We start from the raw sequence: 14,174 nt of genomic DNA on the forward strand, positions 1-14,174 counted from the left end.
TTGTATCTTTGTTCTCATTGGCTTTAAAACACTTATTTATTTCTGCTTTAATTTTATTATTTACCAAGTAAGTAAATAAGTTATTCCATAGCAGCTTGTTCAGTTTCCATGTCCTTGTGTGGTTCTGCATAAATTTCTTAATCCTGAGCTCTAATTTGATTGCACTGTGTTCTGAGAGACAGTTTGTTATGATGTTCATTATTTTGCATTTCCTGAGGAGTGTTTTACTTCTAATTATATGGTCAATTTTAGAATAAGTGTGATGTGATGCTAAGGAGAATGTATATTCTGTTAATTTGGGGTGGAAAGTTCTGTAGATGTCTATTAGGTTTGCTTGGTCTGGAGCTGAGCTAAGTCCTGAATAGCCTTGTTAATTTTCTCTCTTGGTGATCTGTCTAATATTGACAGATCAAACAAATAGTGGGATGTTGAAATCTCCCACTATTTTTGTGTAGGATTCTAAGTCTCTTTGTAGGTCTGTAAGAACTTGCTTTATGAATCTGGGTGCTCCTCTATTCGGTGCATGTATATTTATGATAACTAGCTATTCTCCATGCATTGATCCCTTATCATTATGCAATGTCTTTCTTTGTCTTTTTTTGATTCTTGATCATTGTTGGTTTAAAGTCTGTTTTATCAGAGTCTAGTATTGCAACCTCTGCTTTTTTTTTTCTTTCCATTTGTTTGGTAAATATTCCTCTATCCCTTTATTTTGAGTCTAAGTATGTCTTTGCACTGAGATGGGTCTTCTAAATACAGTACACTGATGGGTGTTGACTCTAATTTGCCAGATTGTATCTCTTAATTGGGTAATTTAGCCCCTTTACATTTAAGGTTAATATTGTTATGTTTGAATTTGATCCTGTAATTATGATGTTAGCCCGTTATTTTGCACCTTAGTTGATGCAGCTTCTTCAGAGTATTGATGGTCTTTATAATTTGCTATGTTTTTGCAGTGGCTAGTAGCAGTTTTTCCTTTCCATGTCTAGTGCTTCCTTCAGCAGCTTTTGCAAGGCAGGCCTGGTGGTGACCAACTCTCTTAGCATTTGCTTGTCTGTAAAGGATTTTATTTCTCCTTTGCTTATGAACCCTACTTTCTCTGGATATAAAATTCTGGGTTGAAAATTATTTTCTGTAAGAATATTGAATATTGCCCCCACTCTTTTCTGGCTTGTAGGGTTTCTGCCAGAGATCCACTGTTAGTCTAATGGGCTCTCCTTTGCAGGTAACCTCGACCTTTCTCGCTTGCTTCTCTTAACATTTTTTTCTTCATTTCAACCTTGGTGAATTTGATGATTATGTGTCTTGGGGTTGCTCTTCTCAAGAAGTATCTTTGTGGTGTTCTCTGCATTTCCTGAATTTAAATGTTGGCCTATCTTGCTAGGTTGGGGAAGTTCTCCTGGATGATATCCTGAAGAGTATTTTCCAAATCGGTTCCGTTATCCCCATCATTTCAGGTACACCAATCAAATGTAGGTTGCGTCTTTACACATAGTCCCATTTTCTTGGAAGTTTTGTTCATTCCTTTTCATTCTTTTTTCTGTAATCTTGTCTTCATGCTTTATTTTATTACGTTGAGCTTCAATCTGTGATATTCTTTCTTCGGCATGATTGATTTGGCTATTGAAACTTGTGTATGCTTCATGAAGTTTTCATGCTATGTTTTTCAGCTCCATCAGGTCATTTATGTTCTTCTCTAAACTGGTTATCCTCGTTAGCAATTCCTCTAACCTGTTGTTCAATGTTCTTAGCTTCTTTTTTTTTTTATTTTCAAAAATTATGTTTTTTTGTTTTTTTTTTTTTTAATTTTTTATTGGATTATAGGTTTTGGGGTACATGAGCAGAGCATGCAAGACAGTTGCGTAGGTACACACATGGCAGTGTGCTTTGCTTTTCTTCTCCCCTTCACCCACATTTGGCATTTCTCCCCAGGCTATCCCTCCCCACCTCCCCCTCCCACTGGCCCTCCCCTTTTCCCCCCAATAGACCCCAGTGTTTAGTACTCCCCTTTCTGTGTCCATGTGTTCTCATTTTTCATCACCCACCTATGAGTGAGAATATGCGGTGTTTCATTTTCTGTTCTTGTGTCAGTTTGCTGAGGATGATGTTCTCCAGATTCATCCATGTCCCTACAAACGACACGAACTCATCATTTCTGATTGCTGCATAATATTCCATGGTGTATATGTGCCACATTTTTCCAATCCAGTCTATTATCAATGGGCATTTGGGTTGATTCCAGGTCTTTGCTATTGTAAACAGTGCTGCAATGAACATTCGTGTACATGTGTCCTTATAGTATGTTCTTAGCTTCTTTGCATTCGGTTAGAACATGTTCCTTTAGCTCAGAGGAGTTCAGAGTACCCACCTTCTGAAATCTACTTCTGTCAATTTGTCAAACTCATTCTCCCCACAGTTTTGTCTCTTTGCTTATGAGGAGTTGTGATCCTTTGGAGGAGAAGAGGTGTGCTGGTTTTCCCTCATCTTTGTGGATTTATCTACCTTCTGTCTTTGATGTTGGTAGTATTTGGATGGTGTTGTTTTGTGGATGTCGTTTTTGATGATGTCAATGCTATTCCTTTCTGCTTGTTAGTTTTCATTCTAACAGTAAGGCCCCTCTTCTGCAGGTCTGCTGGAGTTTGCTCCAGACCCTGTTTGCCTGAGTATTACCAACAAAGATTACTGCCTGTTTCTTCCTCTGGAAGCTTTGTCCCAGAGGGGCACCTGCCAGATACCAGCCAGAGCTCTTCTATATCAGGTGTCTGTCAACCCCTGCTGGGAGATGTCTCCATGTCAGGAGGCACAGGGGTCAGGGACTCACTTGAGGAGGCAGTCTGTCCCTTAGCAGAGCTCCAGTGCTGTGCTGGGAGATCCACTGCTCTCTTCAGAGCCCTCAGGCAGGAACACTTAAGTCTGCTGAAGCTGCACCCACAACTGCTCCTTACCCCAGGTGCTTGGTCCCAGGTAGACAGGAGTTTTATCTGTAAGCCCCTGGCTGAGGCTGCTGCCTTTCTTTCAGAGATGCCCTGCCTGTAGGGGAGGTAACTAGAGAGGGGTTTACAAATGTTTTTAAAATATTTTTCTTTCTTTTTTTTTTTTGGGGGGGTAACCAAATTCTTTTTTTTTTTTTTTTTTCTTATTTTTTTATTGCATTTTAGTTTTGGGGTACATGTGCAGAGCATGCAATACAGTTGCATAGGTACACACATGGTAGTGTGTTCTGTTTGCTTTCACGCCTTCACCCACATTTGGCGTTTCTCCCCAGGCTATCCCTCCCCACCTCCCCCTCCCCACTCATAGGCGGGTGATGAAAAATGAGAACACATGGACACAGAGAGGGGAGTACTAAAATATTTTTCTATTGTATTATTTTTTGTTCTTTATTATTTAGGGGTTTTATTTGTTCTTTTCTGTTTTTTGATTTGCAAGTTGGGGCCATTTATTCAAGACATAGTATTTTTCTAATTTGTACATCATAGTAATGTAAATTTCCTTCTAAATATAGCTTTAGCCATTTTTCATGACATTCTGATATAATAAATGTACTCCATTTTTAAATTACTTTTTTTTTGTTTAAACATTACTTGTATAATAGGCACATAGGTGGGTCTTGCTTTATAACCTCGTTTAACATTCTGTGACTTTACATTGAAATGTTTAAACCACTTATATTTAATGTGATTATTGATACTGTTACATTTAATTATCATTTTGCTATTTGTTTTCTGATTTTTCCATCTCTTATTGGTTTCCTCTTTCTTATTGTTTGCCTTCTTTGGGTTAATACAATATGTTTCACTCTATTTTATTTCTTTTTTGGTTTATCACTCTTTTTAAAAATTTTGCTGAATGTAGACTTTTTGATTGAGTGTATCTTATCAGTACAGTAAAGATTTTGCTGTGCTCTTAAATTTGTTTCTATCTTTGTTAGTTTACTTGTTTCTCAGAATGCATTTAATTTTGTCACTAGTTTTGAGAAGTTAATTATTATGTGCCTTACTCTAGTATGCTTTATTTCTTTTTCACTTAGAGTTAACTTAGCCTCATCAATTCTGAGTGCATACTTTTTCTTAAACTTAGAACATTTTTGGTAGTTGTTTCTTCAATACGTTTTGCCCTACCCTCTTCTCCTTAAAAGAATTTAAGTATGATTATATCAGTTTTCTTAAAGGTATAACACTGTTCATTGGTTCTCATTTTTAAAATTATTTTTCTTTTTCTCATTTTAAATCTATTCAATGACATTTTGAATCTATTCAAAATGACAAAAAGGAAAAGAATAAAATAATTAATTCATCTCCATCATAAATATGAAAATGAAGATTCATCTTCATCTACAAGTTCACTATTTTTCTGCAACATCTTATCTGCTTTAATTTCATGCAGAGTATTTTTGAATCTTTGATTTGTAGTATTTTCTATAAAGGTTCTTTAATATACTATATATATTGTAAGGCATATATATATATATATGCTTTTAAACATGCATCTCATTAGCATACCTTTTAACTTTTAAAATATCATATTTAATTCTGTCAATGGTGTTATTTGGGGGATTTTTTAACTAATAGATTTTTCTTTGAATTCTCATTTTTCTGCTTCTTTCCCATTCTGTAATTTCTGATTAGATTACAGATATTGTGAGTTTTATTAGATTCAGTGCTAAATAGCTTCACATTCTAATAAATATTTCAAGTTTTGCTTTCTTAAAACAACTTAATTCTTTTGAGTCTTGGTTTTGTAGCAAACCTTAATCTTGGACTAATTTTGCACCATTAATCAAGCAGTCCCTTTCTGAATAGTCTACCAAAAGTCTTGCAAATTATGAGGTTTTCTACTTTGACTGGTAATGACTAGTGCCGTTCACAGTTCATACCTTTTCTCCCTCTAATCCTTGCGATTCATTATCTCTGTCGTTTCTCGTTTCCTGTTCCATCCATTTTCTCATATGTACACCACTGAAAAGTTGAGTGTGATTCTTTTTAGCTTATAATGGTGCTCTCTGTTACTTCTTCCTGCAAACTTTAGCTACTTTAGTCTCTGTGGACTCAGCAACATCTCCTCTACTCAGCGAGATTGGCAAACTCCACCTGTGTCCCACATTCTGCATTATGAAAACCCTATTCAGAAAGCCCGATGGGAAAGTGTTAGGGATTACCTCATTTCTTTCCTTTCTCTCAGAGATGTTTGTCTTGTTTTCTTATGTCCAGTACTTGAAGAATTACTTAACGTATTTTGTCTGATTTTTTTTTTTTTACTTTAGTATTATGGTAAATCCAGCACCTGTATACATCTTTGCCAAAAGAGAAAGTTAGAGAAAATTATTTTTTAATATGTCCATGCTTACATCATTGTAGTAATTCATTTTAGAAAACATGGATGATGCAGGAAATTTTGTAGCTCATAAGACCAATACGATTCTCTGCTCAGTAGCTACTCTAGTATTATTTTACTGCATTCCACTGAATATTCCATCTTTCATCCATTTTGTCAGTCTGCTATCTCACTTTTATATGATTTAATTCATTATTATATATGTCTAAAGATTTTTAAAATTTTATTTGGTAGTGTCATTAAATTCTTATTCTTCTATTGTATAAATATATCATGTATATTATACATCATCAATAAATGTATATACAATCTATACATCCTCACACATATACTTGTGTGTATATATTGTGTGTATATATAACCTCCCCTATATGTGATAATTTCCTGGGGCTATCATTTCTCATTCAAAGACTGATAGTAAAATGTACAACCTTGCTTCACAGTATTTAAAAACAGCTGAATAAAAGTTTAATTTAGGGACGGCGTGGTGGCTCACGCCTGTAATCCCAGCACTTTGGGAGGCCAAGGCAGGCAGATCATGAAGTCGGAGTTCGAGACCAGCCTGGCCAACATGGTGAAACTCCATCTCTACCGAAAATGCCAAAAACTAGCGGGCTTGGTGGCGGGCACCTGTAATCCCAGCTTCTCAGGAGGCTATGACAGGAGAATCGCTTGAAACTGGAAGGCAGAGGTTGCAGTGAGCCACGATCATGCCACTGCACTCCAGCCTGAGTGAAAGAGTAAAACTTTTTCTCAAAAAAAAAAAAAAAAAGTTCAGTTTAAAAGTCTTCCAGAAATCTTTGTTTTGTATGGTACTCAAGTCCTGGAAATAATCCATTATAATTTCACCTGTAACATCTCAAGAATTATTATAAGCAGAAGAAACATGTTGAGAGACCAAATTAATCTCAAATTATATTCTTCAGTTGGTACTACCAATTCTGCCAATTTATGAGGTCATACCTGAAAACATAGCATAGAGGATGGTTCCTGTTAGCATATAAAATGCATGCAAAAAAAGCTTTAGATATCCAATTATAGTGTGAAGAAAAATGAACAATAATTCACCAAGAATGCGACATTGTAGCACGGGACCGTTTTATTTGCTGTGATCAAATTTAGAAGGATGACTGATCTCAGTGTTGAAATAGGCGATGATAAGCATCACGGAGAAACATTTTTCCAGGGAAAGATTGGGAACTAATTCTCATCCATGATTAAATCTGTTCATCAAATATATTTTCCGAAATACATCTGCCACTTGCAACATGAGATTATGGTTACAATTAGCAGCTGTTGGCAGCTCTGCTTCACCTCATTAGTAATCATGGATCTCCAAAGTTATAGGGTTGATTATAGCTTTACAAAAACTGAAAGAACATGTTGCCTTATTTCACACCTATTTTATGCTTAACGTATTTAAAGTTCAATGATTTTTAAAAGAAATCCTTTCTACTATTGAAAAGTGACAAAACAAACTTTTTGGTGAGAGTTTTAATCATGTCTCAATAAAATGTCCATGACTTCAGAATAAACTGGAATAAATGTGTAAGTGCATTCCTATATAGAGCTGCTTCTCTCATATTTGCTTGCTTTTATTGCAAGAGGTAAAATCATAATAATCTAACAATAATATCACTAATTTCTATAAAAAAGATTTGATGTTTTCTCAAATGAAATTAAAAATAATGTCATTGTATAGCTGATACTCTATTCATTTTTGAGAGGTAATTAAGGTTGGATAGGTCGCAGCTGTAAGAAACATGATTCTGGAGCACAGTAGCTGGAAAGTAAAATGACATCCTAGCAAAATTGACCTAGTCAGTGGAAGAAATATATGGAATCTCGTAGAGACAAAGGAATGTATTCTTGACGTATCTTGCATATTAATCATTTGTTCTGGTGTCTGTAATTTACTTTAAATTATTTGTGCTAGGTAAAATATATATATATATATATATATATTTGACACATGCTTGACTTTTAATGGTAGAACATAAAAATACAAAGAACAAACAATAAAAATGAACAGCAGCGTTCAGCTTCTGCGGGAAGAGAGCTCTTGTGCTCTCTTGCACATGTTATTTGATGCCTATATGATTGCATCCTGTCTCTGCAGAAAGTATTCATACAAAAAATTTATGACAATGGCCTTTTTTAAACTTATTGTCCAAAATTCAATGTGAGGAGATCAATAAAATATTGTTGTCATAATAGGCCATCTGCTGGAACATAGAGATAGCTTTGTTCTGTGTGGAGGGTTTATCAGGCTCTTTCTGGTCATCTGTGGTAATCCAATGTATTTATTATTAATAAGTAAATCAGAATGTCCTATTCTGTGTTGAAAATAGAAATTTGGCTGCTAAATAAAAGAAAATTATCTCTGAGCTTTGACAGATTGTGAGACATTATTTGCACTGGAAACAAACATCTGAATATAGACCTGGAGGTTGGCAATGTTAAAAGTGAGCTATTTCTGTATCGTTAGAGAATTTCCTTCATGGATTCTTAAGGTGAAAAACAGTGCCTTTCAAGGTTGTACCTAAGAGTAGGGTGGCCAGAAACCCTGAAAAAAGATACAAATATGTCAAAGTTTGACTTTCATCATGTTGCAATTGTTAGCTGTTCCTCGATCATAGAAATATCATAGAAATCTTTAGGCCAAACTCGAGGGCAACTAGCAATGAGCACAGAGGAAAATTTAATTTCCTCTCTGATCTTCAATGGAAACAGTAGGAAAAAATCCAAGAACTATTCAGACATAAGCAGGTAATGGTTAACTGTTGACCTTTCCAACAATAGAGAGAAATATTTACAGGTGAATGTTATGAATTGAGCTCCATTCAATGCACAGATGTAGTTCTGTTCTTTTACTTTCACTTTCTTTTTGTACATTTCAGGTTTATTTTTATTCATAAGCAGAATTTGTCTAGCTAAGGAAAAAATACATTTTTATTGTTCCAATGACTTTCTTTGCTTTTACCTCAAAAACCTTTTAATAGTGATTTGGTTCCAACATCAATAAAGCCCACATCAGGAATTGTAAGAGAGTTGAAATCTATAGATAGGAAACATAATATAGGAAACATAATATTTTGTTTCATGTTAGCACAACTGGAAATGAGATTAAAAAGAAAAATTTCAATATAACTTGCATGCTCAGTTTTACGTTATTTTACAAATCAGATCTATCTCTGATAATAGTCTTACAAAGAATTGCTAGCTAAAAGCCAACGTGACTTCTGCTTCCAGAAAATAATAAAATAAAATAAAACGTTTCTGGAGGCAGAAGCCTCTGTTGCCAGGCTGAAGTGAAGTGGTTTGATCTCAGCTCATTGCAACCTCTACCTCCTGGATTCAAGCGATTCCCTGCCTCAGCCTCCTGAGTAGCTGAGACTACAGGCACCTGCCACCACACTCAGTTAATTTTTGTATTTTTTGTAGAGATGGGGTTTCACATGTTGACCAGGTTGGTTTTGATCTCTTTACCTTGTGATTTGACCACCTCGGCCTTCCAAAGTGCTGGGATTACAGGTGTGAGCCACTGCACCTGGCATAAATGATTGTATTTTAAGTGCCTAAATTCTTTTTATATCACCTTGTGGAAAGATTACAATAACGATTACTGAACATCTTGAGGGAATACTATCATTTCCATGTAGTTCTGTTGTGGATCGCAGAATCCTACTGAATGACAAAAGGGAGATGATGGAACTATTGCCATGTACTGGGAGTGAGGCAGAACCCGAGACCAGCTATATGAAGTTTTTTAGCAATTCCACCATTGAGATATGACACACAATAACTTTTTTTCCATGTCCCAAATACTCTCTTTGAAGCAGTATCTGTGACTCTGCAATATTATTTTGTAAAATATAGCAGAAAGTAAATTAAGCAAATATCTTCATGTACTGTATTAAATTGTTAAAATTGTGATCAGACACAAGTTTACTTAATAGATCCCTTAGGTTCAGCATAGTTCTCAAACAACAATAGATTAAATGGTTATGTCCTGGCTGGGCATGGTGTCTCAGGCCTGTAATCCCAGCACTTTGGGAGGCCAAGGCAGGCGGATCACTGGAGGTCAGGAGTTCGAGACTGGTCTGACCAACATGGAGAAACCCCGTCTCTACTAAAAATGCAAAATTAGCTGAGCAAGGTGGTGCATGTCTGTAATCCAAGCTGCTCGGGAGGCTGAGGCAGGAGAATCACTTGAACCTGGAGGGCTGGTGTTGTGGTGAGCCAAGATGGCGGCATTGTACTCCAGCCTGGGCAAGAAGAGCAAAACTCCGTCAAAAAAAAAAAAAAAAAAGAAGAAGAAGGATGTCCTTCAATAAACAATTTAAACAACAACAACAATAACAAAATATAGTTGAGGTTAATGTATGGTCACCCAATAATTTAAAAATTGCCAATACTTCATAATGTTTCAAAACCAAAATATCAATTATGTTTGCCAAAGTCAGTGCCAAAACATGAATATATTAAAGATTTATAATGGGAACTGTGACTTTCCAATTCACTTGATCAAAAAGAAGTTCATAATAAGATAAGATGCCTTTAATAAGATACCAAGAAAATGAAGATTACACCAGGGGCTGATTAAGCTGTTAATTGTCCTTCATTGCTTTTCCTGTTTCTGTTCTTATTCTAATCACTTTATCTCATAGTCTAAAACTGCTGTATTAAAACCTAGTCTGTGGAGCTACAGCATAGGATTCATTTAAGAGTTTGTTAGAAGTGCACAATCCCAGCTCCCACCCCTGAGCTATTGAATCAAACTTATTCATACGTGATTCACCTAAATGTTAACGTTTGGGAAGCACTTGCTTTTTGATATGGCTCAATTAAAGGCTCTGCAACAGAAATCTCAAAAAAATATAAAAAATTAGCTAGTATGGCATAACATGGTCTGATGTAACTGAAGAACTGTCTTGTATATTAATCTTTTCTAAAATGTATCTTTTAAGAATATATTAGATTTCAATTGCTGCCACACACAAAAAATACTATACATGTGTTATGTTACAGATAGGTGTGAACTTCTGTATGTCAGAAGTTCAGTATGAGTCTCACTGGGCTAAAGTCAAGGTGCTGGTGTGAACAGGCCATTTTCTTTCTGCAGATTCCAGCCAGGGAATTGTTTCCTTGATCATTCAGGCTGTGATCAGTCAGCTTCCTTGCAGTTGTGTGTGCAAGGCCCCTGTTTTCTTACTGGTTGTCAGATTAAGGACCATCCTCAGTTTCAGAAGCTGCCTACATTCATTGTTTATTGGTTTGTGACTCCTTTCCTTCAGTTTTAAAGCCAGCAGCCATGGGACAAGTACTTCTTATTCTCCAAATCTCTTCTCTTTTTCTCTTCTGTTTCATCTCTCTAAACCAATTTTCTGCCTTCCCATGCCATTTTTTGTTTGTTTGTTTTTGAGATGGAGTCTTGTTCTGTCACCCAGGCTAGAGTGCAGTGGTGCTGTCTCAACTCATTGCAACCTCTGCCTCCCAGGTTCAAGCGATTCTCCTGCCGCATCCTCTGGAGTAGCTGAAACTATAGGGTCCCACCACCACAGCCCGCTAATTTTGTAATAGACATGGGGTTTCTCCCTGTTGGCCAGGCTGATCTGGAACTCCTGACCTCAAGTGATCCTCCCTCATTGGCATCCCAAAGTGCTGAGATTACAGGCTTGAGCCATCATGCCTGGCCTTCCCCTTCCACTTTTAAGGGCTCATAGGATTAAACCAGGCACATCTTGATAATCAGGGATAATCCCCTGTATCAGTGTTTTAACCTTAATCACATCGGCAAAGTTACTTTTGCGGTATAAGACAAAATCTTCACAGGTTCTGGGGATTAGGGTATAGACATCTTAGGGAGAGGAGATATTATATTGCCAACTACAGAGTGATACAAAGCTTACAATGACGTCTTTCATATACAGCCCTAATGAGAAAGTTACAGAACTCTCTGGTGATATGATATTTCATTTTGATTTGAAATAAGTTGGAGGGATAGATGGAAGGAAGAACTGTATTCAGCTGGATGTTTCTTGAATAAAAAGCCATTCATGAGCTATGTATTTTATAATAGCCTTCTCTATATTTACTTATAGAGGACTCTAGACACAGTTATGCATTTTTTAAACATACTTTTGATTATTCATTACGATTGACTCAATCAAGTTTAACATTACTGTTTCATGTGTCTCAAGCACTGCAGTCGGTCTATGATAAGTGAACCAAGTGATACTTAAGAATCAGCTGCCACCCAGATTTATGTGTATAAATAATGGCTCTAAAGTACACATAATCATGGAATTGTAAGTGGAAAGAGTCAAATACATGAAATTGTTCGAATAACAATTCTATAAAATAAAAATTCAAGAAAGTTGTTAGCGTTTTACTTTTCACGTCTTTGTCAGATCATTGTGGAAATTACCTATAATTTCAAGAAACAGTAGAACTAATAACCTTAGAAGAATGCCTGGATTTATGAGTCTCTCTTCTGTCAGATACTCTGTTGATCGGCATACTGATATGGACCGTATTTTCGGCATCCACTCAGAAAATGGCTCTATTTTCACTTTGAAAGCCCTTGACCGGGAATCATCTCCTTGGCATAACATCACTGTTACAGCCACAGAAATAAGTAAGTGGGAGCTATCTCCACCTGAACACAATGTCTTTCATCAAAGTGGTAAAATAATAGCACCAGCTGGACTCATTTTCTTGAGTGGTATGATTGTATCTTTAGCAAGATCTTAGAGAAATGGTTTAGAATATCAACACATTTCTAAATTATTTTTAAGGGTTATCAAATAATTCATTCCTTTCAAATTTGATATTCCTTTATACCTTATATGGGAGAGAAATATAATTTAACCTCATAAAAATAGTCTAAGAAAATTATTACAAGTAATACTTCATTCTCAATTATATTTTCCTCAATTTTATTGTGCTTTTCATTTGGACCATGTAAGAGAGCTGAGATATTCATCAGCAGCCCAATTGAGAAAGTGCACACCACAAAAAGGATCTGTTGCTAAGCTACAAATGGGTGAGTGGTTTCACTGCTTCTCTGTAAATGAGACTGAAATCTTACACATGTTCTCGTTGCAGATAACCCAAAACAAAGTAGCCACATTCCGGTCTTCATCAGAATTCTAGATATAAATGACCATGCTCCGGAATTTGCCATGTATTATGAAACATTTGTTTGTGAAAATGCAAAACCTGGGCAGGTAAATAAAATCATTCAAACAGTTAAAAGAATATATTTTCTTTTTACAAGGGCAAATGACAATTCATCACTTTATTTTCAGGATTTCTTTTGTGCAAACTATTGTCCATACTTCTTGTCCACCATTTATTTATCCTTACCAAAGAACTCACAGGGATTTTAAAAAGGTGATTTTAAAAATGCTTTTATGATGGAATAAATAATATAGTAGGGAATATTGTAACAGGTTTTAATTTATATACTAGGTTTATCATGAATATCACATATGTAGAAGCTGTTACCTGCATTCATAATTATGCTAATGCTGAATTATATTCACTAACAGAATGAAATACATTATTAAATAAAACATGAAGTATGAAAGTGAAATTGTTTTATGTTACTATAAAGGTAATCATAATTGTCTTGATTAGATTTTTCCACTTTTAATAGTTTTAGGAGAGATTGATTTGAGTGATATTTTGTAAGTTTTGAAGTTTCATATCACTGAAATGAAGTAGACTTGTTTATAAAAAAAATTAGGTAGTCTTCTTAGAAAATAATTCTTTCAAATGTATATAAAATAGTTCTAAATGCAGAATATGCTGATTTTTGACAAAACATATAGTATTTTTCAATAACAATAACTGCATAACTTTTACCAAAGGTAATTTAATCAGATAATTAACTAAAGAATAAAATAGACAGATGTTCAGAACCATCTATAATTCTATCATGTATTTTTAAACTAGAAAATAAACTGAAATACAGTCTTTCTTCTATTCCAATAGAGAATATTATGAACTAGTTGTGGTCCTCCTCCAAATTCATATTTTGAAAATGTAACCCTAGTGTCTTGTATTTGGAGATGTGTTTCCAAGAAGTAATTAATATGAAGTGAAGTCATTAAAGGGATTGAGGCTGATCTGATGGGATTAAGGATACAAAGAAGAGATAAAAGAGAGCTCATGCTCTCTCTTTATTCCTGTCCCTGAGTTCATGGACCAATGAAAAACTATCTGATAGCATTCAGGGAGAAGCCAGCTATTAATATTTGCAAACCCTCATCAAAAGCCAACAATGCTAGCATCTTGAGCTCAACCCTTACATCCTCCAGAAGTAGGTGAAAATGCATTTCGGTTGTTTAAGCCATTGAGTGTGTGGGATTGTTATGGCAGCCCAGCTGACTAAGACAGAGATACATAGCACATTCCACCTACATATACAAAAATACAAATGAGATTTTTATTTGTAATAACATGGAATTATTACATAGCTATTTGGATTAAAAGCTGCTTTTCTTTTTCAGTTTCCAATTGATAATGAGCATTTCAGTTTGGTAAATAATTATTTTTAGTTTGATGTTTAATTTTCATAGCATAGTTATGTATTACTTATTCAGTTACATCCTTCTTAATGAAAATTTGGTTTATCAACAAACTGTTACCCTAGCAGGTAGTACCATAATGAGCATTGTAGTACATTATGCTTGTTTACCACCTGGTATTACTTTCCTTTGACGATATAATTATCAAAGTAGGAGTAATTAAATTGTATCTATAAATATTAATAAATGTCCCCAAATACTTTTCCAAATCTGTCATAAACTAGGTGATATTCTCACCAAATA

The 14,174-nt window shown here is 35.2% G+C and overlaps 1 protein-coding gene across 1 annotated transcript in view; it reads left to right on the forward strand.

Moving 5' to 3' along the window:
- CDH9 (cadherin 9) overlaps window positions 1-14,174 on the forward strand; it is a 158,162-nt gene that overhangs the window by 136,141 nt on the left and 7,847 nt on the right. The window contains exons 8-9 of the mRNA XM_002745093.6: window positions 11,838-11,974; window positions 12,445-12,566. Coding sequence (XP_002745139.3) covers window positions 11,838-11,974; window positions 12,445-12,566 — 259 coding nt within the window. The remainder of the gene's footprint in view (window positions 1-11,837; window positions 11,975-12,444; window positions 12,567-14,174) is intronic.

This window comes from Callithrix jacchus, chromosome 2, assembly GCF_049354715.1.
Source record: "Callithrix jacchus isolate 240 chromosome 2, calJac240_pri, whole genome shotgun sequence".
Classification (NCBI taxonomy): Eukaryota; Metazoa; Chordata; class Mammalia; order Primates; family Cebidae; genus Callithrix; species Callithrix jacchus.